This window comes from Malaclemys terrapin, chromosome 10 (assembly GCF_027887155.1).
Source record: "Malaclemys terrapin pileata isolate rMalTer1 chromosome 10, rMalTer1.hap1, whole genome shotgun sequence".
NCBI lineage: Eukaryota > Metazoa > Chordata > Testudines > Emydidae > Malaclemys > Malaclemys terrapin.
The window spans coordinates 86,331,641-86,354,855 of NC_071514.1; the positions used below are offsets into that span (position 1 = coordinate 86,331,641).

At 44.9% G+C, this 23,215-nt stretch overlaps 1 protein-coding gene across 2 annotated transcripts in view; it reads left to right on the plus strand.

Annotated features, from left to right (window-relative positions):
* USP31 (ubiquitin specific peptidase 31) overlaps window positions 1-23,215 on the plus strand; it is a 63,734-nt gene that overhangs the window by 9,681 nt on the left and 30,838 nt on the right. For both annotated transcript variants that reach the window (XM_054042463.1, XM_054042462.1), the window contains exons 2-5: window positions 16,903-17,040; window positions 19,079-19,167; window positions 20,948-21,040; window positions 22,527-22,662. In XM_054042463.1, the coding sequence (XP_053898438.1) occupies window positions 16,903-17,040; window positions 19,079-19,167; window positions 20,948-21,040; window positions 22,527-22,662 (456 nt within the window). The remainder of the gene's footprint in view (window positions 1-16,902; window positions 17,041-19,078; window positions 19,168-20,947; window positions 21,041-22,526; window positions 22,663-23,215) is intronic.

Genomic DNA, 23,215 nt, shown 5'->3' on the forward strand with positions numbered 1-23,215 from the left:
AGTAGGGGAACACTTCAGTCTCTCTGGTCACTCAGTAACAGACCTAAAAGTGGCAATTCTTCAACAAAAAAACTTCAAAAACAGACTCTAAAGTGAAGCTGCAGAACTGGAATTAATTTGCAACCTGGATACCATCAGATTAGGCCTGAATAAAGACTGGGAGTGGTTGGGTCATTACAAAACTAAACTTAATTTCTCCAATACTAATTTCTCCCTACTGATACTCACACCTTCTTGTCAACTGTCTGTAATGGGCCACTCTCTTACCACTTCAAAAGTTATTTTTTCTCCCTTGGTATCCTGCTGTTAATTGATTTATCTCATTAGATTGACCTCACACTCGGTAAAGCAACCCCCATCTTTTCATGTATTTATACCTGCTCCTATATTTTTCACTTCATGCATCTGATGAAGTGGGTTCTAGCCCACGGAAGCTTATGCCCAAATAAATTTTTTAGTCTCCAAGGTGCCACAAGGATTCCTTGTTCTTTTTTCTCTAATGGTTGACTCTGGGTCAATTATCCTGTAAGCGGCGTAACCCTTTCTGTCACATTTTGTATAAGATTTGTTGTAATTATATAACAGTGGTAGCAGCAGTTAATATATGGAGATATACCTATCTCATAGAACTGGAAGGGACCCTGAAAGGTCATCAAGTCCAGCCCCCTGCCTTCACTAGCAGGACCAAATACTGATTTTTGCCCCAGATCCCTAAGTGGCCCCCTCAAGGATTGAACTCCCAACCCTGGGTTTAGCAGGCCAATGCTCAAACCACTTAGCTATCCCTCCCCCGACCACAGTGATTTGTGTGGTCATATTTTAATAACATCACGGGGGACTGTATGAAAAAATTAAACTGGAAGAGAAAAAGCAGCAAATTATCTTGAAGCAAAGGTACTTTCCAGTCCTAAATTGTAATAAGCCTCGCTCAAAATAAGCCACTTCTCAGCAAACACCTGATTTGTTGAGAGGAGAGGCCAGGCCAGGAGGGAGCCAGAAGGACTGTAGCAATGTAAAAAGGGACTCTACCTGCCTGTCGAGAGGGGGGGTTGCTTGGGGAACTAGATTAAGATACAAGCACCAGCTGGAGGTGTCTGAAGAAGCTAGGCCTGTCTAGGTTACCATTGGGGATGGTAAGCCACTTGGTGAGATAGACATGCATGTATATTTCTAAAATCCTTTTTCTTTAAGTGCTTTATTCCTACAACATAGCAATGCTTTGGTTTTGAGGAAGCTGTTTGGTATATGTAGTGACCACTGGTCCAGAATTCCTGAAGGGAAGAACCTAGTCAGACCTGCTTGATAACCATGATTGGTGGAGTGGGCTCTGGGCTGCAGCATCCTGGGTAAGAGTGGGAGAATCGTGGAATTCCGTCCCAGGAGAGGTAAAAGCACGAGGCCCGACCTCGGGGAGGAGAGGGTGGGACGCACTCCCAGAGACCAGAAAGGGGGCAGAGATGCAGGGAAGCCTGCAGCTGTGATAATCTCCTCCCAGATCGTGAACTCCTGCCAAGCAGATGGATTCTAGCCTGCCAGGGGACTCAACATCTTTGTCCACGTTTAGAACTGTAGAATAGCTTTAACTTGTTCTTACTGTAATTGTACTCTATACTAAATCTTTTTGACCCATACTAACCCTTCTGCCACAACTACTTCTGCTTCTGAGGGTTCACATGGTCTCTGGCTTTTTAGAAAAACAACTTGATGGCAGCTCTTCCTCTCTTCTGAAATCTAGCTACTTGCATCTGTTTGTTTGTACAGGAGCTTCTCAGCACTAGCTTTGGGAGCATAGCCCTATGCAATGGAGCTGGGCGGGGTTGGAGGGGAAAGTTTCCCAGCGATTCTGAGGAAGCGCTGTTGAATGTAGCGGTGGAGTGTGTTCCCTCTCTCTACTTCCTCTGGTTCTCATGCCCTTACAGAATGTAACAACCAGCGTCTCCTGGCTGCTCAGCAGTTTTTCTGCCTAATGAGAGCAGCTGCTCTAACTAGTGCCAATTTCGCAGCCTATGCTTCCTTTCTCCTCTTTGTAATGTTTGGAATTGGCAACAAGCAACTGCTGGGTAAGCAGTGCTGGGCCTCAGACTTGTTGTTCACAGGAGACTTGCCATTTCTTTCTCCGAATGGCTTTTGGACTCTGACATACATAGAACAATCTCTGCCATAGAGATTTTTAAAGCTGCTTACAGGATCTTGGTGTCCAATTTCCATTAAAAGCAGTGAGAATTAGGCTTTGAAAATCCCACTTTCAACACTCTCCAAACTCCATTAACCGGCCTTCCTTCGGCTCTTGTTCTCCTTTCTGATGGGGCTTCGGCTGGGAACAATATTCTATATTCTCTTTTGAACTTTACGTACTAACTGCCTGTCAATGCAGGACCTGAGTACATAGGCTATAAAGCATCCTTAATTGGCTAGAGCATGGTGATACTTTACCTTCTACAAGTTGGGGACTGCCTTTTTTTGTAACTTTGATTTAAAGGAGCATTGTAAGTTTAAGACACTTGATATTGAGCCGGATTCTTATCCGAGCTGATGGATCACTGCCGGGAGTGCTATAAATGTGATCACTATATTATATTGACAGAACTGCACCCATTCTCTTATTTGTGTCATTAGTATTTGTATAGAAATAAATCCTAGGGTTTCAAGATGCACATGCTTTGGGGACATTCTTGATGTAAGCACCAGTACTATGAGGAGCAATCTTGTAAATATTGTGAAAGTGCTGAAGTCCTAGAACGGGGTATAGTTCATTGCTCTGCAAAACTTAGTAGCAATCCACAGTCCTGGGAAAACCAAGTGCAGGGTAATGTTGGGTGCATTAGAAATACCATACACAGAAATCACAGTGGAAATGACTGCCCAAATTAGGGGTGGTAGTAGTTAAAGTCAGGATGAGTGTTGACTATTTAGAATATCAAGCGCTTTAATGAATGTTACTGCTTCTGCACCTTGGACAGAGGTGGCATCTCACACTGGATGGAGTTAGCTCACAATGATTGATTGTTTTAGATATGGTAAATGCCACATGTTTGAAAAGGTGGGGGAAAGAGCATCTCCATCCTCAGGGGCTTTGCTTCGGTGGGGGAATAGAAACATCCTGCTAGGAGAGTTGCCCTTACCCCACAACAGCACTTGTGTGCAATCTGGGGACAGCAAAGCAAAATGTTCTGTGGACAAATGCATTCAAAGTGCATGTGGTATGAACAGTGAAATCCTTATATACATAAAACCTCGGAGAGAGGATTGCGGCTTGTGTAACAGGGAGATTTCTTACCAGTTAGTACAAGTACGGTAAAGCATGATGTTCTGTATCAGTTTAGGTCAAGTCTGTACAAACGGTGAAATCTAGGGATGAAGGAAGAATTGATCCAATATACGGATTTAAAAAGGTGACTCTTAATGAGTGCTTAAGTCAATGGCTATTGATCCTACTTTCCTGGTAGATGGTGAGAGGTTAGAAATTCCCAGTCTGGTGCCTGGCCTGGACTGCCTGGTCCATGCTGACCTTCTGGGCAGGACTTTTTTCCTGCACATGCAGTCACTTGGGCCATGAGCTTCTCCGCTTCCCTCCCATGCATTTGACTAAAAGACAGTCCTTTTAGGAGAGTGATTCATTATTATAGGGACAATGGGATCCCCCTTCCGGTCAGAGTTTAATATCTTGTATCTGCACATTCAGCACATCGGTCAGTTGTTTTTATTCTGTACAAAGGGTTCAATTGCAAGGGTTCAAAACCCTGCCCTCGGGAGCCAAAAAATCTTACTGCGTTATATCAAACTTGCTTTGATTCACCAGAGTGCGCAGCCCCGCCCCGCCCCCCCGGAGCACTGCTTTACCGCGTTCTATCCGAATTCATGTTATATCGGGTAGTGTTCTATCGAGGTAGAGGTGTAGTTGTATATGTAGTATGTGGTTCTAGCCTTCGCTCCAGGCCCACCCTTCTCCTGTTCTATGGATAGTTCTCCTTGTGAAAGAAGCAACTCAACGCACCGTTTAAAACTTGTTTAGGGAGCATTTCCCAGTTAATGTTTAGTGGAGTTTGCAGTGAGGCAGTACTATTATCTGAAGTGCGCTCCACTCAGTGAGTGATCACTCCAGCCTGTCCGCTCTGCTTCAGCGCGAGTGGATGGGATGCAGACTTGAACCCAGTCACCTCATGTTTGCCTTTTTCAGGCAGTTTCTCGTGTTGGTAGTGCCAGTATAGACTGCTGGTGTGTTTGGCACTGCGCTTGTCTAGACTGGCTTAGATCTAGGCAAGGTGACGACGTGGTTGAAACGCCTGTGCCCTCTCTGTGCTATCACCGACAGAGATGTCATGGTGGGAGACTTCCAAAAAAAGGTTAGTATAGATGTGGTAAATTGAGTGTTAATCCCACAGCTGCTCTGTTAGTTGGTATCGTCAGGTGCCTTTTCTTAATAAAATTGAAAAGAGTTTTTAAAAACCTTCTGTAAAACAATTGCAGCACTTCTGGCATGTTATCTAGAGTAAATGTGACCTGCTATTCACTAAAGTCTCGGGTAGTCTTGCTGAGTTAATATTTTTTTGTTTAATCATCAGTAAAATCTGAGCTTTGCTTTTACTACTTGTCTGTAGTTGCTACTAGAAGACGCCACACATCTTTCAAAATGCTAGTCCGTGTTTGCTGCCTCCTTGCTCTGCTGACTCTGAGGAGGTCGTCCTCAGGCTGCTGCTTTGATCTGTCAAGTTCAGTGGCTTGCTGGCCATTTGAGTTTAATGGGTGAGTTTGAGCTGTGAATGGTAAAGGAGAAGGAGGTAGAAACTGAAAGCAAATTTCCATGTTGAACAGCCAGGAGATGCATTGCTTGCAAAGCCAGGTCTCCAGTAAGGAAGAAGTGACAATGAGGCACAATGACATCTCTAGAAGACAAAGGAAACAAACGCAAGGAGGGGGAATCAACTGTCCAGTTGTAACTGTGCGCTGCTTTGCCAGATGGAAAAAGCTTTTAGTGCTAATTAGGTATGTGATCTCAGAGGTGGCTGGGCCTGTAACTTACGTGTCATCCTTTAGCTATATGATAAAAGTTAAGCCGCAAAAACATCGAACTGACCCTTTTGGTCACCCACTTTTACATGATAAAATAAGTGAGTGACTTGTTCCAATGAGACTGAAATTAATCCATATGTCCTAACCCCCTTGTTTGCAGACTAGCATTTTAGGTGAGTGTGCTTGCCACTGAAGTGAGCCTGTTCAGGGACCCATTTGAAAATTTGGCCTTTAAGAATAATTAGTGACATCTAACCATTTTAGATGTGACTGACATGACAGTTAACTTCTCATTATTTTACAGCACATGAAATGTGTTGGGAGCTTTACAGAAGAAATAAAAGCAAGTCCCTGCCCCAGTGGGTTTACAGTCATAATTTGAGATATGAGGCAAAAAGGTGGGAAGGAAAACTGCAAAGGGAAGTGACTTGCCTAAGATTGCACAGCAGGTCAGTGGCAGGGAACTAAGGTCTCCTGAGTCCCAATCCTGTTCCCTGTCTCTGCATTTTAACTACATTTTGAATCCTGTTCATGTGAAAACAGCATCCGCATCCCATCCTTGGTATTTTGCCCAGTAGTATTGAGACCCAGGTTTAGCTATATTGTTTGCTTCACCGAATGTTTATATTTTTAACAGCAGGGTTGTCTGCAAAGTCTTATCCCCAATTGCTGTGTGACCGAAGGCGTGGGTTATTTTACTAGAAGGCTTATGATTATTATGTCCCTGAAAATTGTTTTTTCTTCAACAAAATTAGAGAAAACTAGAAATAGGATCATTAAAGGTTAAAACTAGAGGAATGGGGCTAATTGCTAGTGTTTTGCCAGACTACTGGCATAGGGAGAGCTGGGCAGTGTTCATTGATCTATGAATTTGTATCAAATGTGGGCTAGGAATCCACTGTGCTGCTTCTTAATATGCCAATTTCTATCGAATCTGTGACTTTCTTTAGGGAAAAGCAAAGTAGCACACTTCTCTCTGAAGAAGGCGAGTGCTCTGGTGTAGAACAGAACGAAGCAGCAGCTTCTGGGGGTGGCACGTTGCCAGAGAAGCTTCCGCTTTCCTCTTTGGAATGCCTTGCTTAGCGGTGTTTGGCAACAAGACTCATGAAGCAATTTTGGATAAGGATAAAGAGCCTTAACGCTTCTCCTAGCAATTTCATATGCAGTAAGACGGTAAATCCTGATTTATCTTCATGATGGCTGTATTTCCTTCTTAAATTCTGAAAGACAGATTTTACAGCCTCGTAGTAAATTCAATCACAAAGGAAAAGGGTTCAGTTAATCAAAGTTATAAGCACTGTATTTTTAGTACCAGGGCAGCATGACAGTCAGACACGCTTGCTCAGTGCATTGTCAGCTCAGTGTCCATCTGAGACAGAGCAGGGAGCTTTTAAACAGCCATGGAGATGTTATTTGCATGTGGCTTATTCCTGTCCATCTACACAATAATAATGGATGGCCTGCTGTTTGTCTGGCCAGATGGCATTATTTTATGTGCTAAGGCTAGGAAGGTTAACTGTAGTACATACAAACATAACCAGCAGTGAGGGAGCCCTATAAAACCTGGAGCAAAACTTCACCAGGAGCCATAAAACTGGCTATTTCTGTGTGGACTAAGTATACAAAAGCTTTCTTGAAATGTCTACCTTCTGAGGTAGGAAGTGGCTTTTTATATTCACTAGGATACAACAGTCATTGGGAGATACTGTTTTGAAATACAAATGTGCCATTTCAAAGGACTGTCCTTCTCTGACCCATATTAAACTAGAGTAGAAGTCATGGTGAAGTGAATTTGGGCCATGGTCTTCCGACTGGCTGATCTTTCTTGTTAGTCCCCATGTTGCAGAATGTTCACCCCGTGAAGCCAAAAAGCCCTGTGGAGAGACATCTTTCTTCCAATGGCTTTAGTAGCCATGTGCCTATGCACTAACCTGCCCGTGCCACTTTGTAGGGCTAGGATTAGGACTTTTGGGAAGGTCAGTGAGAGGATTATTTGGGCTATCCTCTCCCTTTCCCAAATCCCACCCTCATATCTGATCCTTCTTAAATTGACGGGCGAGCTGATGGTGACCACCATCTAACACTCTCCACATCAGCTGGAAATCCGGGGGATGCTAAGCCTCCATCTGTTTGGGGGGTGGGTTGTGACCGAATGCACCCCTGTATTCACATCCTGCAAACCAGTGTCATTATCTTTGTACAGAATATGCCTTGGTAGTATCAATTTGAAAACTAATAACTCACTGGTCAATAATATCACGGTGCAATGGGTGTAGTAACATTATGTGTAAAGTTACGAATTCCCCCCTAGGATGTTGTTAGCACATGTTCAAACCAACGTAGCCCTGACTAAGCAGTAGTTAAACAGGTCTATCCTAAACAAAGAAATGTATTTACTTCAGTTAACATGTAAGCAGGAAAGAGGGTTCTTGGAACAGCAAGAAGGGTAAACCGGTTACTCAAAGACAAAGGACAAGCTGATGCCTCTAGCGAGCTGTCATCAAAGTTAATTAGCAATCACTGTTATGGTGGCCATTTTTGACAAAGAGGGGGAGTGGGAACAGATCGATCTGCATTTTAGCAGCAACATAGAACCTCTTTCACCAGGACACTCCATCGCTCTGTCCTGTCAGCTGGAAGGAACTTTGTCTAGGGGTAACCCTCAGGACAATGCATTTCAAAGGTGAATGGACTATAAAAGTGAGGGGAAAAACCCCCCAGGTTCTTTTTCTTTCCCTTCCCCTCTCTCTCATCTAAGAAGACAAAGGAACCAGCCTTTTGACTTTGGGTGTGATTCTGACCTGAAAATGTGGTCAGCAGTGTAGCTGGTAACGTGGTGAGGATTTTACTTTGAATCAAATCTAGTTTAAGTTTTAGCTACTAAAAGGCATTTTATTTTGTAACCATTTCTGACTTTAATACCTTGAGTGAGTACAACTGCATCTCTTTGTAGTTAAACTTCTTTTTAATAAAAACTAATCTAGTGTTGTGTTTAAACTGTACTGTTTGGGTAACTCTAGATATTCGGTCTGTTGTCCCTGTAAGGGAACAGATCTTCAATAGTTTGGTACTTTAACTGAACTGCCCAGGAGGGGGCTGGACAGTGCAGAACACACAATTTGGGGAAAATTTGGGACTGAGTGTGTGTTGGGGTCACCCTGCACGTAGTAACCAAGGCTGCTGGAAGCCAGCGTGTGGCTGGTGTGTAGCTGACAAGCTCCTCAGGCCAGAATTGCTGGACCTGAGCTGCAGCCTTACACAGACACTCGGGGTGTGCCCTGCATGCTGTTGGAGAGTGACCCAGGTTGGGAGATACAACAGCAAAACTTTGTGAGGCACCCAAGGTTTCAGGGCAGGTGGGGGTGGAACCCCTCGCTGGTATGCATTGCACCCTGGAATGTGACAGGAGTGTTGGGCACAGTTTTTCCCCACTGTTTCCTCTCTCTGTGTTCTCTTCTTATCTCTCTATTGGGAAGCATCAGCATCTCCTTCCCCCATTTTGTATGTGTGCTCCATTTTTGTTGTATTCTTCCCCTCCCCCCAAACATTTTCTGTTTGCCCCCTCAGAGATGCCCTTTCCTTCTCTGTCCCCAAGGAGGCACTGCAGTGGTGGGGCGGGAAGATGAACATGGAATCCCTCTTCCTGTTGCAGCCTCTCCTGGGATTCGGTCTCCTCTTTGGATACATCTGGGTTGGGGGAAAAAAGCTTGGGGTTTGCTCAGAGGTGGCTGAGGCTGAGATTAGTCAGAATTGGCTTTCTTCCTACTCTAGACGAACCCTTCCTTTGTTGCTGTATTACCTCTTCTATCTCTGCCTCTTCCCACCCACTCACCCCAGTTGATTCCCCTACTGTTAGGGGTGTGGGGAAGGGAGACTGTTTCGTCTGTTTCTGTGTCCTTTGCACTGGTTCCCTGCCTACAGCTAAATCCGCTCCTCCTCTGTACTGTCCTCTGTATCTGGAGGCCATATTGGTCCCTTGATGGAGGAAGTCCGCTCAGTGGCTGGCAGGCCAGGAAGGAACATGTGTGGGCCCCACACTAGTCATTGCAAGCCTAGGTAGCTTTTTGGTTGCAGTCACCACTGTTGCGGGGACACTGTGTCCTGTTTTGGGGACAAATGGAAGATCTAGACTGTCCAACCCCTTTTTAGTTCCATGGCATTTGCTCTTGGCGATACAAACTCTGCATGTTCCAGATTTCGATTTCACCTTTATAGAGAAGGATAGCTGGCTGGGGAGGGGTGTGTGTGTGGAGGGGGGTGGAGGTGGACACGCTGGTCCTATGCACATAACATCCCGTGCTCAGAGAGATCTGCCTGTAACATCATTTCCCGAATGCAGAATGAGGTTTGCATGTGATAAAAATCTGTCTTAACGTCACTGGGTGTTCTGTATTGAAAGATAAAGAGTAGAGATCTTTCCTGTGCACATCTGTGCCATTATGTTTTCAGACCTCTAATGAGCTAGCCCCATCAGTTTACATACACAATCCTTTCCACAGCTGTTTCCTACCAGAGATGTACTGGAAAATAGCAGACCCATATTTTTCCCATTAAAATCTTGTGCGTTCCAGGGAACAGAAACAGCAAAATGAAAGGCTAATAATTCTGTTCCATGTGGTTTTATTTACTGTTTGTGATTAGAGCAGTAAATTAGACTGGTTGTTTGGTCGATCTTGTGTGTGGTGTTCTGCACTGATGTAGCTGCACCAATGTTTAGACACATTGCACTGGTGTGAACAGCAACTTGTGTCTGGATAAGGTTCCCACACTAGGGGTTTATGTCCATGTAGTTCCCTCAGTGTAGACAAGATCTGAGTGTGGAATTTGGAAACTTCCCCTTTTTCCTCCTAGTGACCCTGTTTCCCATTTCTACCCTCTAATTTTGTGAGATTGTAGTTGGTGGTAAGTGCTGGAGTTACTGCACAGTGAAATAGGCTGTTCACAGAACTACGATCGCGTGGGCAGCAGAGCAAGCTTCCCCACACTGTCCTGCCAGACTTCCTGTGTCCTGATGTAGAGGTGCAATCTTCAGGGCCTTGTCTACACTGAGAATTTGATGCTATTTTCTCACTGCTGGCGTAAGTATCTGTGCAGTTTTACTCCTGTGAATCAGCACAGGCATTTTAGCACTCTCATCTGGAGCTGCCTGAGCAAAGGAAGGCAGGTGTCTGGTGTACCTAGTAGAGCTGCACGGGTGCTAGGCTAACAGTGGGGAAAACAGCAGAAAAATCTGTGTGGGCACCACTTGAGGTGCAAGGGGGCTTCCTTATTCTGTGTCTGGCCCATGCAATCTTCCTTACCTGTCTACTGAAACAATGTAGTACTAATTGTGGTGGGTTTTCTTGTGGTGTGAGCACCTGCCCGTTTTGAACTGCCCAGAGATCCGTGTAGTGTGTTCTCATCTAGTGACTGGGCAGCAGGCTAGGAGAATGAGCTGGGGTTGTACTGTTGATCTGGCAGTGAGAAGGACCCTATCCATTACTAAGCCATGGAATGTAAATTTAAAGAACTTCTTTTTTTTTTTTTTTTGTCTTACTAAATTCCACTTGTATTGAAGAGTCTACTCTTGATCTTTTGTTTAGGTTCGATCGTGCTCCTTAGTACAGCCAGATTGTACTGTCTGTTCTTTGCTATATGTCTGTTGCTTTCTTTCTACCTTGTTTGTCCCTTGTTGATTGCTTTGCTGCCACAGCATCTGATTAGAAGAAAGGCCATGTAACATTTCGCAGAGCCGCAAATATAAAGGTTTCAGTAACAACAAACCCACTTCAGAGCAGTGATGGCAGAAGGGGCCTGAATAGAATTGGGAACATGCTCTCCAGAGCAAAGCAACTCACGAGGGAACTGCCACTGATGTTCTGTGGTACTTCCTGATTCACCTCCAATGACCTAGCAATCCATCTCCACAGGCAACTCTCTTTAGTCTCTGCCTGCTCCCTTCTCAGTGATCTGGAGTTGGAGTATCATGGAGACATCTGTGAGGCAGGGAAGGAAGATGATACTACCCAAGATGTGCTGTTTGCTGTTAGTTGCCTGGGTTTTCTCTCCATTATGAACAGAGACTTCCATTTCTACAGGATTGGCTGGCTTCCATGTGGCATGAAAGCTCATCCGTGAAGCTTTTGGTCAAATACCACTAGCCTCTTGATTGGAGTGATGTGCAGACAATAGTGGGGAAGGGGAAATGGGGCAACTTGGGCCTAGATTTCTGTAGACTATTTCTGTGTAGAAAGCTCACTTTTACCTTGTATACCTCAAAGAGGGGATCTGCAGACTCTTTCCTCTGAGGCTTTTTCTAGACTAGGATTTTAAGGTGCAATGATAGCATGTATTGGCATATAACTAAAATGTTTTAAAATCTAATATAAACAAGGCACGCTGCCTTTGACATGCTAAACTGGTGGAGTTAAAGCTAACAGGCTAACATCACACCTAATCAAGACAAAGCCATAGAACTGCTTTTTGCTTGTACCTCTCTTCCTCCTAGCCCTCTGGCGACTGAGAAGGATGGTTGTGGGGTTGGTCTGTGAGGTAGACTTTCTGCCTCTTGGGGATAATAGCCTAGGCAGTTTCTCAATGAGTGAAGTGCTGTCTGGCGGGAAGGGTGAACGCTCTGACAAGGCTGTAAAGTGCAAATTTATTATTGTGGAGGCATTGGTAGCAATTGCAGAGTAAGGTTGTATTGAGATTAGCACTTAAACCGGGACTCAAATCCCTCTTTCACATTTGAATGAGTTGAATTTGGTCTACAAAGTTGGCCCAATAATTTAAGGACCAATTGAATTTTCTGTGTAACCTTTTTAGCAAAATATGTACTAATGAATGCTGAGGAAAGGTGTAAAAATGCTCCTTTAAAAAAAAAAAAATTTGTCCTGGTTTTCACACATTTCTGTGGGTTTTTCTAGCTAATCCAACTTCAGCCACAGTTTCTTGGAGCATTAAACTTCATACATTTGTTCCAATATGTAGGATATAGCTCACTCTTGAAACCTTAAAATGCGTAGTTATTCCGCTAATTTTGGATAATCGAGTTTAGACTGCGCAAATCCATCAGGTTGTCTGTACTCTTAATGCTGTCCTTCTCCAGCTGTGTTGTGCATGTGCCCCAGGTGAGGTTTAAAACTACAATGTTCTGTAAATACCTCAGGCCCAGTTCAGTGCTGCCTGCTTGTGAATGCTAGTACATCACCTGTTTCTGATACAGTAGGCAAAGGGCTATGTTAGTACTGTATGTTCTCTGTCAGGACACTGTCCTTTCCGGGAGGCTTTCCAGCACTGTAGACCCACAAGTTCCCCTGCCATTCCTGACAGAGTGAATAGGTTTAAAATGTCCGCAAGCTATGACCCTCTGTATGGCAACCCTTTGGTTTGTGGGGGCTGTGTGTGGTGGTGGTGGTGGTGGAGGAGGAATAGTGGGTCTCAGGTGCATACAAGACTTTGCAGGTGGGAAGACAGTAGTCCCTGTGCAGGCATGAGCAGTAAATCCACTAATGTCAGTGGAAATTGCACATCTGTATTGAGAGCAGATTATATGCCTTAGCTTCCATTTCCTCTCATTTGCTGCTTCAGAGCAAGTGGGCAGATTACTGAGAACTAGAATAAATATTGATTGGCCCATTTCCCTCCCCAGCCGTGACCCCATTTCCTAGAGGGATAAAACAAGTAGCCCAACCTCCTTTCTCAAATCTGTTGTAATGTCTGATTGGGCGGGGAAGGGGGCTTGATAACATGAGCATGTGTGCAGAATGTCTGGTCTCTTCCAGCAATCCCCTGTGTTGGTCGTGCCGTTATTGCTGATTGTGTTGCTCTTACAGCCCCATTTTCTTGTTCCTGGTCCTGCAGGAATATTTCCTTACTGGACTGGCAACTGTTGCATTGGGACAGCTTGTCCTGTCACATGCCTGGTATGGAAAGATAACTGTTTTTCAATTTCTTCACCGTAGTTTTCAGATCACCTGCAACTGGCATCCCCTAGCAGTTGAGCCTTGCTCAATGAGGAGTCTGAAAATTATTTTCTGGATACAATTGCTGAGACTGAGACACAGGAAGTGTTCTGCCCTGTGACCGTTTGAGTTAGATGCGTGTCTCTCCTGGCTAATGAAAGTCAGAAGGAAGGTGCTGGGCCTCTTTCGCAGGTGACCTAGTCAACATGCCGAGGACTCAGAGGAAATGGTGGTTCCTGTTGCTCAGTAAATCCTCTCTCAACATGGCTGATCTCTCCACCTGTCACTCCATACCAAATCTCCCGTTATTGGGCAGGAGTAGTCCTCAAAAGCTGGGCAAAGCTGCTTCAGCAATATTGGCATTTTCAGGTTTTGAGCCTGGATATGCTGGTTGTACAGAAATCCTTAGCTCTTTATGATCAGTTGGTCTGACCTTCTGCCTAACACAGGCCAAAGAGCCTCACTCATGAATAGCGCTGCAGCTGTGGTGAGGAGGATCCTAGCGGCTCTCTGTTAAGCTTTTCAGGGCAGGAGTCCCATCACCTCCGTATAGTGCAAGGCACAATGGAAGCCTGACCCTGTTTGACGATCAGGTGCTGAGAGCTGGAGGTGAAATAATCTGCTGCGGTGGATCAGTTGCCAAAGGGATGCTATAGACCCATGGCTCTCAACCTTTCTAGACTCCTGTACCCCTTTCAGGGGTCTGATTTGTGTTGCGTACCCCCAAGTTTCACCTCACTTAAACTACTTACAAAATGAAACCTAAGAATACAAACGTGTCACAGCACACTGTTACTGGAAAAATGCGGACTTTCTCATTTTTACCATATAATTACAAAATAAATCAATTGGAATATCAATATTGTACTTGCATTTCTGTGTATAGAGCAGTATAAACAAGTCATTGTATGAAATTTTAGTTTGGACTGACTTCACTAGTGTTTTTTATGTAGCCTGTTGCAAAACAAGGCCAATATCTAGATGAATTGATGTGCCCCCTGGAAGACCTCTGCGTATCCCTGGTTGAGAATCCCTGCTATAGACTAAACACGCAAAGGGGGACTTAAGGGGGGGTGGAGGGAAGAAACAAGCAGGGAGAACGAGTCTGTGGGAGATCTGAAAGCTGGGGTGCACGTTGTGTGACAGGATGGCTAAACACAGGCAGCAGCGTTGTAAGCAGCAGTCTGGCCAGCACAATCCCTGAAACTGCTGGTGATGTTGAAGCTGAATTGCAGGTTTTCACGGCTAGTAAACTCCAACAAGCAGTTCCTGTTTGCGTCCAGGAAGAATCAAGTCTGGGCAAACATCAGTGCATGCACATGCTTCTAATACATTTCTGGGAACTCAAATGTAAATTAGGTGCATCCCTCTGGCTCCCAATAAGAAGTCAATGTAGCTCCTGTGTTTAAGCTTTCCCTGATGTGGAAATCCCTCCACAGACAGCACAGTCTCTCTCAATCCCTGCTCCAGCAGAGGGGTGTGTGTGTGTCAGCCATCCACACCACCCGCAGTCTCTTTGGGGAGTATTTGTTGGGTTAGTGGTGGTCATGCCCTTTGCTACCATCAGCTTGTTTACTCTGGTTCTATGTTCTGTCCCTTCCCTGACCCTGTCTGTTTAGGTTGTATGCTCTTCAGGAGAGGAACTGTCTTCAACTGTATATTTGTACGGTCCCTGGCACAATGGGGCTTCATTCCTGGCTGGTCCTTAGGCACGACCGTGATAAACATGATGAATAACGTGGAGTGTGAGCATTCCCAGGTGCATGGCACAGTCTGCTTGGGGGCAGAGTGACTGTCAGAATTTACTGAAGATGGGTGGGGGAGCAGGGAGATGGCTTTGGAGAACTTCAGACAGGAGCCTTTTTTGTAGATGGGAATATTGGAGGTAGAATCCAGGCTAGATGGCATGGGTCTGAGGACCTATCTGCTGCATACTTGTAAAGACAATGTGTTCAGCTAGAGAAAGCTGATTTCAAGGTGGTGCTGTGAAATATCAATTATTAGTATAGCTTGTCAATACTAGGGTCTCTTTAGATCTTGGACCCCTTTCAATCACACCTCTAAGCTACAGAGCCATGATGTTCCTAGGTATAGACAATGGTAAAAGTCCAGAGGTCTGCCTCCCCCACCCCAAATGCTTGGTTTTGAGTAAAGTCTAACAACCAGCATTTGAAATCACTTCTGCTCTACAAAGGTGAAGGGACTCAATCAGGTAATGCTATGTGCTGGTGCTGTTTCTTTGGGAGATGTAGTTCTTCATGGCTGCCAGCCTCTCTTTAATGGCTTCAGTCTAGGACAGTAGTATTATGATAAATAGTACTTTTCTGATAAATTAATGTGCAGTTCTCTGGCAAATTTCCCAGTTCCTTGCCTGTCCCATCCATTAGACAGAGGCTAGGCTGTTGTACCCAGGCTGATAGCGAAGCCCTGTCCGTAACGACATATCTGATATGAAGGCAAACAGAGCTCTTCGTTCTAGGTTTGTGCACTGGGTCACTGATGTTTTATATTTACCAAAGGGAAAAGTTGCACGTGCTTCGTTGATGAAACACTTGGTAAATGTGCTTTTGGGCAAGCAGCCCCTCGGCCAGGATTGTAGCAGTGGCTGGAATTTCTGTTTGCTAGTCCAGATAAATTTTGGTTTTATGTAGCTATCTTCAAGGGTTGAGTGTCCTCAACAGAGGGTTATGATTCGTCTGACTTCTGGCTCTTTCACACAAGCTTGAGTCCAAAGACGCGTCTTAACAGCAGACACTTAAATCTAGGGATTCCATACACTGAGTGTGAAGCTAATCAAGATATGTAGTGAACTCCTATCCAAAATGACTCCAAAGCACTTTGCAAACTGTCTTGACGTTTACCTACCTGTATATCACTGAAATGCAGCCACTTAACAGGCAGTTGGTTAACAGTGCACAGCTACTCCACGAGTTCAGACACACAGTGAAGACATGTATCAGAGGGGTAGCCGTGTTAGTCTGAATCTGTAAAAAGCAACAGAGGGTCCTGTAGCACCTTTAAGACTAACAGAAGTATTGGGAGCATAAGCTTTCGTGGGTAAGAACCTCACTTCTTACCCACTTGCATCTGAAGAAGTGAGGTTCTTACCCACGAAAGCTTATGCTTCCAATACTTCTGTTAGTCTTAAAGGTGCCACAGGACCCTCTGTTGCTTTTTACAGTGAAGACATGTTGATTGTTTTGAAATAATAGGGAATTTATGGCCCAGGTGTACTACGAATCTAACTGTACTAGTTTGTGCTTAGCAGCATCTGTGTTGCAGGATGTTCGACCCTTTTAGGCTGTGACATGATTCGTAGCATGGGTTTAGAACTGCCAAAGCCGTGTTACAATGTAGGTGCCCTATCCATGCCAGAGGAGTATTACTGGCTTGGCTAGACTAGGAATGTAGATAGTTCCTCAAGACAGACTATTAATAATGGAGCAGGATTTTTCCTCTTATTCTGGGGGGGGAAATCCCAGGTGCATTTTACACCTTCTCCAAAAGACCTCTGTGCCAGCCTTCCTGCAAGTGCCTCTGCTCCACTTTAGTGGATCCAAAATGCATCTGCCTGATTTTTAGCTAGTACTAGTTCTACAGACTGATCACTTTGGTGCTGATCTCTTTGAATCAGTCAATGCATCACTTACATTTCTGTCTAAAATAGAAACAGGTTCCTTGGTAGCCTCTGCCTTAGCCCCGCTATCCAGTTTTCAGATCAGATAGCAACTTCCACATCTCCTGCGGCTCTCGGCTTACTTCAAACTTGGCACAGAACCCACTGCCCCTTCCACCTGTAAACGCTCCACCTCGACAACAGGAAGCTGTATGTTTCTGAACCTAGCGGATAGCTGAGCCTGTTTCTGATCACAGGGCTGTTCTTGAAGGCAGATGTTCTGTCCCTGGGCTTGTACTGTGTTCTGAGGGCTTCTTTGCTGTTCCTCTGCAGAGCATTGTCTCGAAGAACTCCATGCAGTACCGAGGGAACTCGCAGCACGATGCACAGGAATTTCTGCTCTGGCTGTTAGACAGAGTTCATGAAGACCTGAACAATTTAGTGAAATACAATGGCAGACCTCCATTGAAGGTAAGGTAAATCCAGCACAGGCCAAAAGGGAGGGGGTGTGTGTGTGTATACATGTGTATATATAGATTAATTGTTCCATGGAAGCTTTCCATTTGAAACAAAATATTTCTGTATTAGCTTCCCAGTATGGCTGTCAAGTGATTAAAAAAAAATCATTTGCGATTAATTGCACTGTTAAACAATAAGCGTACTATTTATTTAAATATTTTTGATGTTTTCTACATTTTCAAATATATTGATTTCAATTACAACACAGAATACAAAATGTACAATGCTCACTTTATATTTATTTTTTATTACAAATATTTGCACTGTAAAAAACAAAAGAAATAGTATTTTTCAATTCACCTAATACAAGAACTGTAGTGCAATCTCTTTATCATGAAAGTTGAATTTACAAATGTAGAATTATGTACAAAAACCCCTGCATTCAAAAATAAAACAATGTAAAACTTTAGAGCCTACAAGTCCACTCAATCCTACTTCTTGTTCAGCCAGTTGCTAAGACACACAAGTTTGTTTACATTTTCAGGAGATAATGCTGCCCTCTTCTTATTTACAATGTCACCTGAAAGTGAGAAGAGGTGTTCATATGGCACTGTTGTAGCCGGTGTCGCAAGATATTTACATGCCAGATGCGGTAAAGATTCATATTGTATTTCATGCTTCAACCCCCATTCCAGAGGGCATGCCTCGGTGCTGATGATGGGTTCTGCTCAATAACGATCCAAAGCAGTGCGGACCGATGCGTGTTCATTTTCATCATCTGGTCAGATGCCACCAGCAGAAAGTTGATTTTCTTTTTTGGTAGTTCGAGTTCTGTAGTTTCTGCATCAGTGTTGCTCTTTTAAGACTTCTGAAAGCATGCTCCACACCTCATCCCTCTCAGATTTTGGAAGGCACTTCAGATTTTTAAACCTTGGGTCGAGTGCTGTAGCTAGCTTTAGAACTCTCACATTGGTACCTTCTTTGTGTTTTGTCAAATCTGCAGTGAAAGTGTTCTTAAAACGAACAACATGTGCTGGGTCATCATCCGAGACTGCTGTAACATGAAGTATATAGCAGAATGCAAGTAAAACAGAGCAGAAGACACAATTCTCCCTCCGAGGAGTTCAGTCACAAATTTAATGAATGCATTATTTTTTTAATGAGCATCAGCATAGAAGCATGTCCTCTGGAATGGTGCTGAAGCATGAAGGAGCATACGAATGTTTAGCATATCTGGCACGTAAATACCTTGCCATGCGGCTACAAACGGGCCATGCAAATGCCTGTTCTCACTTTCAGGTGACATTGTAAATAAGACGAGGGCAGCATTATCTACTGTAAACGTAAACAAACTTTTGTCTTAGCGATTGGCTGAAGAAGAAGTAGGACTGCATGGACTTGTAGGCTCTGAAGTTTTACAGTGTTTTGTTTTTGAGGGCAGTTATGTAACAAAAATCTACATTTGTAAGTTGCACTTTCATAATAGAGATTGCACTATAGTACTTGTATGAGCTGAATTGAAAAATACTATTTGATTTTTACAGTGTGAATATTTGTAGTAATTATATAAAGTGAGTACTGTACATTTCCTATTCTGTTCTAATTGAAATCAATATATTTAAAAATATAGAAAAACGTCCACAAATATTCAATAAATGTCAATTGGTATTCTGTTTAACAGTGCGATTGGGGCCAGAGGGCTGTTCCTGGCCCCTGTGACTGCAAAGAGCGTCTCAATCAATGCGTGGCAAGTGTGCACCAGCACAACCCAGTGTGAATGGTGACACCTGACTCTGCCACCTGTTAAGTTTGGCAGCTTAATGATGTGCCAGCTATATTCAGCAAAGATGGCTGCCCAGGTGCTCTAGTCCCCTCTGTGGACCACCCACAGGAGCCGAAAGCACTTGCAATTTCAAATACTTGGCTTTGTCCTGGTGTGTTTAGCTCGGGAGAACCTAACTTGGCTCTTCCCCATTTAGCTGTATGTGATTGGTGTGGCACTCCTGCGTATCCTGGCATGCCTCCCTTTGGAATTGCTTTTCCTTTTCAGCCACCGTTGGAAGATGCTGCGCTGCTCGAGGTACCAGGCTTTCCAATCAGTAGCACTTTCGTACAGGAACTCTTTCAAGCCCAGTACAGGTACAGTAACTTTCAGCACACTCAGATTATGGGGGTTTATGTGCATGGTTTTTATAACCACAATAAAATTCTTTAATCCCTGGTGGCAGAGCACGGTGCAATGCAGCAGGGCTGTGTGTGGTCCGGGGGCAGAGAGGCGGCGGGCAATTAACCCTCTGCAGCCCTCCATTTTGTTTACAGTGCTGCTGTGTCTCCATGCCCCCCTTGGTCAGACTCCCTTAGTGGTTGTCTCTCTCACTTTGGTGAATGAAATCTGGCCTAAGAGATCTTGCTCCAAAGGGGAGTAACGGCCAGTTTTATTGCACTAAAATTCTTTGTCACTTCAGTGGAAAATCTACATTTGTTTCCCTCTTGTCAGTAAATCAGGAGTGTTTGTTTCAGCCTTCACCCCCAACCTGAGCCCCCACGGCGTTTCCAGCCCAATTGGTCAGGGAGCAAAGCTGTGGAACATGATTTCGCATGTCTGACAGCTGCCTGGGTTGTGCCAAGTCAGGAGCCTGGGGCATGAACTGGAGGCATGTGGTGGCTGCTTGAGTTTAGAATCCCACGCAAGCTTGTAGTCATTATCATTAAGCTAATGAGGAACCCTCTAGCAGAAAAGAAATTCTGCTCTCAGGGCCGGCTCTAACTTTTTTGCCACCCTAAGCAGCAAAAAAAAGCGCTGCCCCACCGTCGCACGTGCGCTCACACACACACACTCCTCCAGCGCCGCCCTGCCCCACCGAAACACCCCACCCGCCGAGTGGCACACCGCCAAACAGCCCCCGCCACGATGCTGAACACCCCCCAAAGAGCGCCGCGCTGTGCTGCCGAACACCCCCGCGGAGCGCCGCACTGTTGAAGCACTCCCCTGCGTGGAGCGCCGCCGAAAACCCCTGCGAAGCGCCGCACTGCCGAACACCCTCGCCTTCCTGCGGAGCGCTGCGCCGCCGGAACACCCTCCCTGAGTGCCGTGCCACGCTGCCCCCCGCCACCCTGAGATTGGCTGCCCCTTACCAGGTGTCGCCCCAAGCACGTGCTTGGTTGGCTGGTGCCTGGAGCTGGCCCTGTCTGCGCTTAGTTCTTCACTGCCCCTTTGTTCATGGGAATTACCCCAGCTTTCCACCTGGGACCTGAAATTGGGAAAAAAACAGGCCAACTTCCAAACTCACCCAGCAGCACTGCAGCCGGTCTGGTGTAAGAGATTGCGTGGTCACAGTCTTTTCAGTAGGTCACTGAGGCTCCCCAGTGGCAAAGAAATAAACTTTGGGATGTTACAGAATCCTGAGCAAGACTTAGTGACCCTATGGCTTGTTAATTTGGGATATGAAATACTCAGGGTGTGCGTGTGTGTATGTGAGGAGTCTCCTTTCTTTCTGAGTGAATGAGATTGAGGCCCATGCAGTGCTGTCTGCATAACCATCCCCTCGCCCACATGTCTGGGGGAGAATAGTCCTTGTCAGTCTCTTTAGATTAGAATCAAATGTGGGCAAATTGTTAATTTCACAAATGTCTCTTAGTGGAGGCAAAGTGGAATAATAGAGAGGAGCCTGTTTTCCTGGCATGCCCTGTAATAAATGAGCTCAGAGACTAATTACTGTGTGAGCATCTGGGAATTAGGCGCCTTTCATTTACAGCAAGGGTTTGTCTGCAAAAACGCTGTGCAGAGCCTTGCTGGAGTGTGTGGGGGGAAGGGGTTTGATCAGGAGGAAGAGCAGGGTCGCTGTTTGTGTTCTTGATGGTTTGCTTGTCCCTAGTTAAATGAGAGATGTAACTTTACCCCTATTGATATTTTTAATAGGTCCTCTCTGACGTGCCCTCATTGTCAGAAGCAGAGTAACACCTTTGACCCTTTCCTCTGCATCTCTCTGCCAATTCCTCTGCCTCATACACGGTAATGTGCTAATCTGTGCCTTGAAGTTAAAATTTTGGGTGTCTTTCCCACTGCTTGGTAGCATTGCAAATCTTAATCTAGAAGAGATTGAGACGCCAACAAGCTTTGTGGCAGATTGGGGTTGAATTGATGGGCCAGTAGAGCTGTATTCTGAAGGGAGCCCCCAAACAACGCTGAAAAGATGAGCTGTGCAGGAACTAGATTTCTTATTTCTCAGAATTCCATAAATCTAAAAGTTTTTCCTATACAAAACAGAATGAAAAGATGGAAAATTTCCTACAAAACTTAATTTCAAAATTTCATTTTGGGTTAGTTTTTTTTGGTTCCAATTTTGATTTTTTTTTTAAAATTGTTCTCCAGGTTCACCAAGTGTAGGAGAAGAAGTAATGAGCTGAGTTTGCAGCAAGAGAGAGATTTAAGTTGGATATTAAGAAGAACTTTCTAACTATAAGGCTAGTTAAGCATTGGAATAGGTTACCTAGGGCAGCTGTAGAATCCCGGTCATTGGAGGTTTTTAAAACCAGGTTGGACAAACACCTGCCAGAGATGGCCTAGATTGACTTGGTCCTACCTCAGTGCAGGGGATGGGCCAGACGACCTCTCAACGTCCTTTCCAGCCCGACGTTTCTTTGATTCTAGAATATAAATTTTTTTAAAAATGTGAACAGAAAATTGGAAATATTCGGTTGCAGAAAGGCCATTTTGCTATTGACAAATTGGCTTTTGCCAATGGGAAAACTTTCTGTGGGAAAATTTCCAACCAGCTGTAGAAAAGAGGCTGCAAAAATGCTTCCATTCTTCCCCTTCTCTTTAACCCAGTGGGTTTTCCCAGCAGCACCTCTTTGAGAGTGACTTTAGGATGTCAGTTTTGATAGATCTGGGCCATGTTACAAGGATCCTTGAGGTAAAATTAGGATTGCCCTTCAATCAAGAGGTCATCTAGGGTGGCCTCATTGAGGAACTGTATTTTGTGATTCCACTTCCTTGGGAGGACTCCCCAGTTAGTGCATAGAGTAGAGGGCTAGCACCATAGGGAACATACCTCTAACTTGGAGCCAGATAGGTGTCTGTCCCTCCTGTATTTTAAAGGTCTGGTAAACATTTGGGACTCCAAAGCATCTGCTGGGTGGGCCTGATTGCCTGAATAGCTCCAGGGTAACGTGGCCCAGAATGGTCATGTATGACTTCATTACTGATGATGCAACCAGCCTCTTTAGGAGCTCTGTGTGGGAACTAGGCTTGGGTCACGACCCAAGGACTGAGTGAGATCCTTGCACCATTTTTCCATCCCTAAATGGCCTGGAGGTTGTCATAACAACCAGATCAGAAATGGTCTGTATTCTTATGATGTGTGCAATGTAAAAGTCCCCATTCAGGGTTCTGCTGCCTGCTTTGTTGATCCGACCAAGCTTAGCTCAGGCTGAGTTCTTCTAGGTACTGTATAGAAATGTTCAGCCATCCCACTTCTTCCCTGTACTCTCTGCAGACCTCTGTATATCACTGTGGTGTATCAAGGGAAGTGTTCGCATTGCATGCGCATCGGTGTGGCAGTGCCTCTGTCTGGAACAGTGGCGAAGTTGCGCGAAGCAGTATCCATGGAAACCAAGATACCCACTGAGCAGGTAATGGGCTGGTCTTTGGTCACTGTGGTGCCACTGGTGTCCTGCAGGAGTTCTGATGTGTTTTTTCTAGTTGATATGGCAGGTAACAATGGACGCTCGGGTTCAGATCAGTGGACCTAAATTTGTGGAGGAAATGAGTGACTGCAGAAACTAGCCTGAACTCATTGTCTCTTGCGTGTAACTCTCACAGGAATCGGGTTGGCTGCCTGTAGGTTATACCAGATCCCTGCTCAGGCCTCCAGGCTGCATTGCTGCTTCTGCTCCTTTTTGCTCTATTACTTGAGGAAGGCAAAGCCTGGTGCTTCTGCCTATCAGCCCTACAGTGACGGTGTGTGCACGTGTGTACTCTGCTCACTATTGAGAAATCAGCAGGGGCTCATGGGAAATGTCCTGGAGTTTTGAGATTCTTAGGGGAAAACTACTAAAATGACACTCGAAGGGTCCCATGAAAACCCCTGCCTGTATTCCCTTGATCCCAGCTGTTCCCTCATGGCCAGACCCTCCCCCATTTCTCCTTATTGGCTGGTACTGTAAGACTGGAGAATTCCCATCC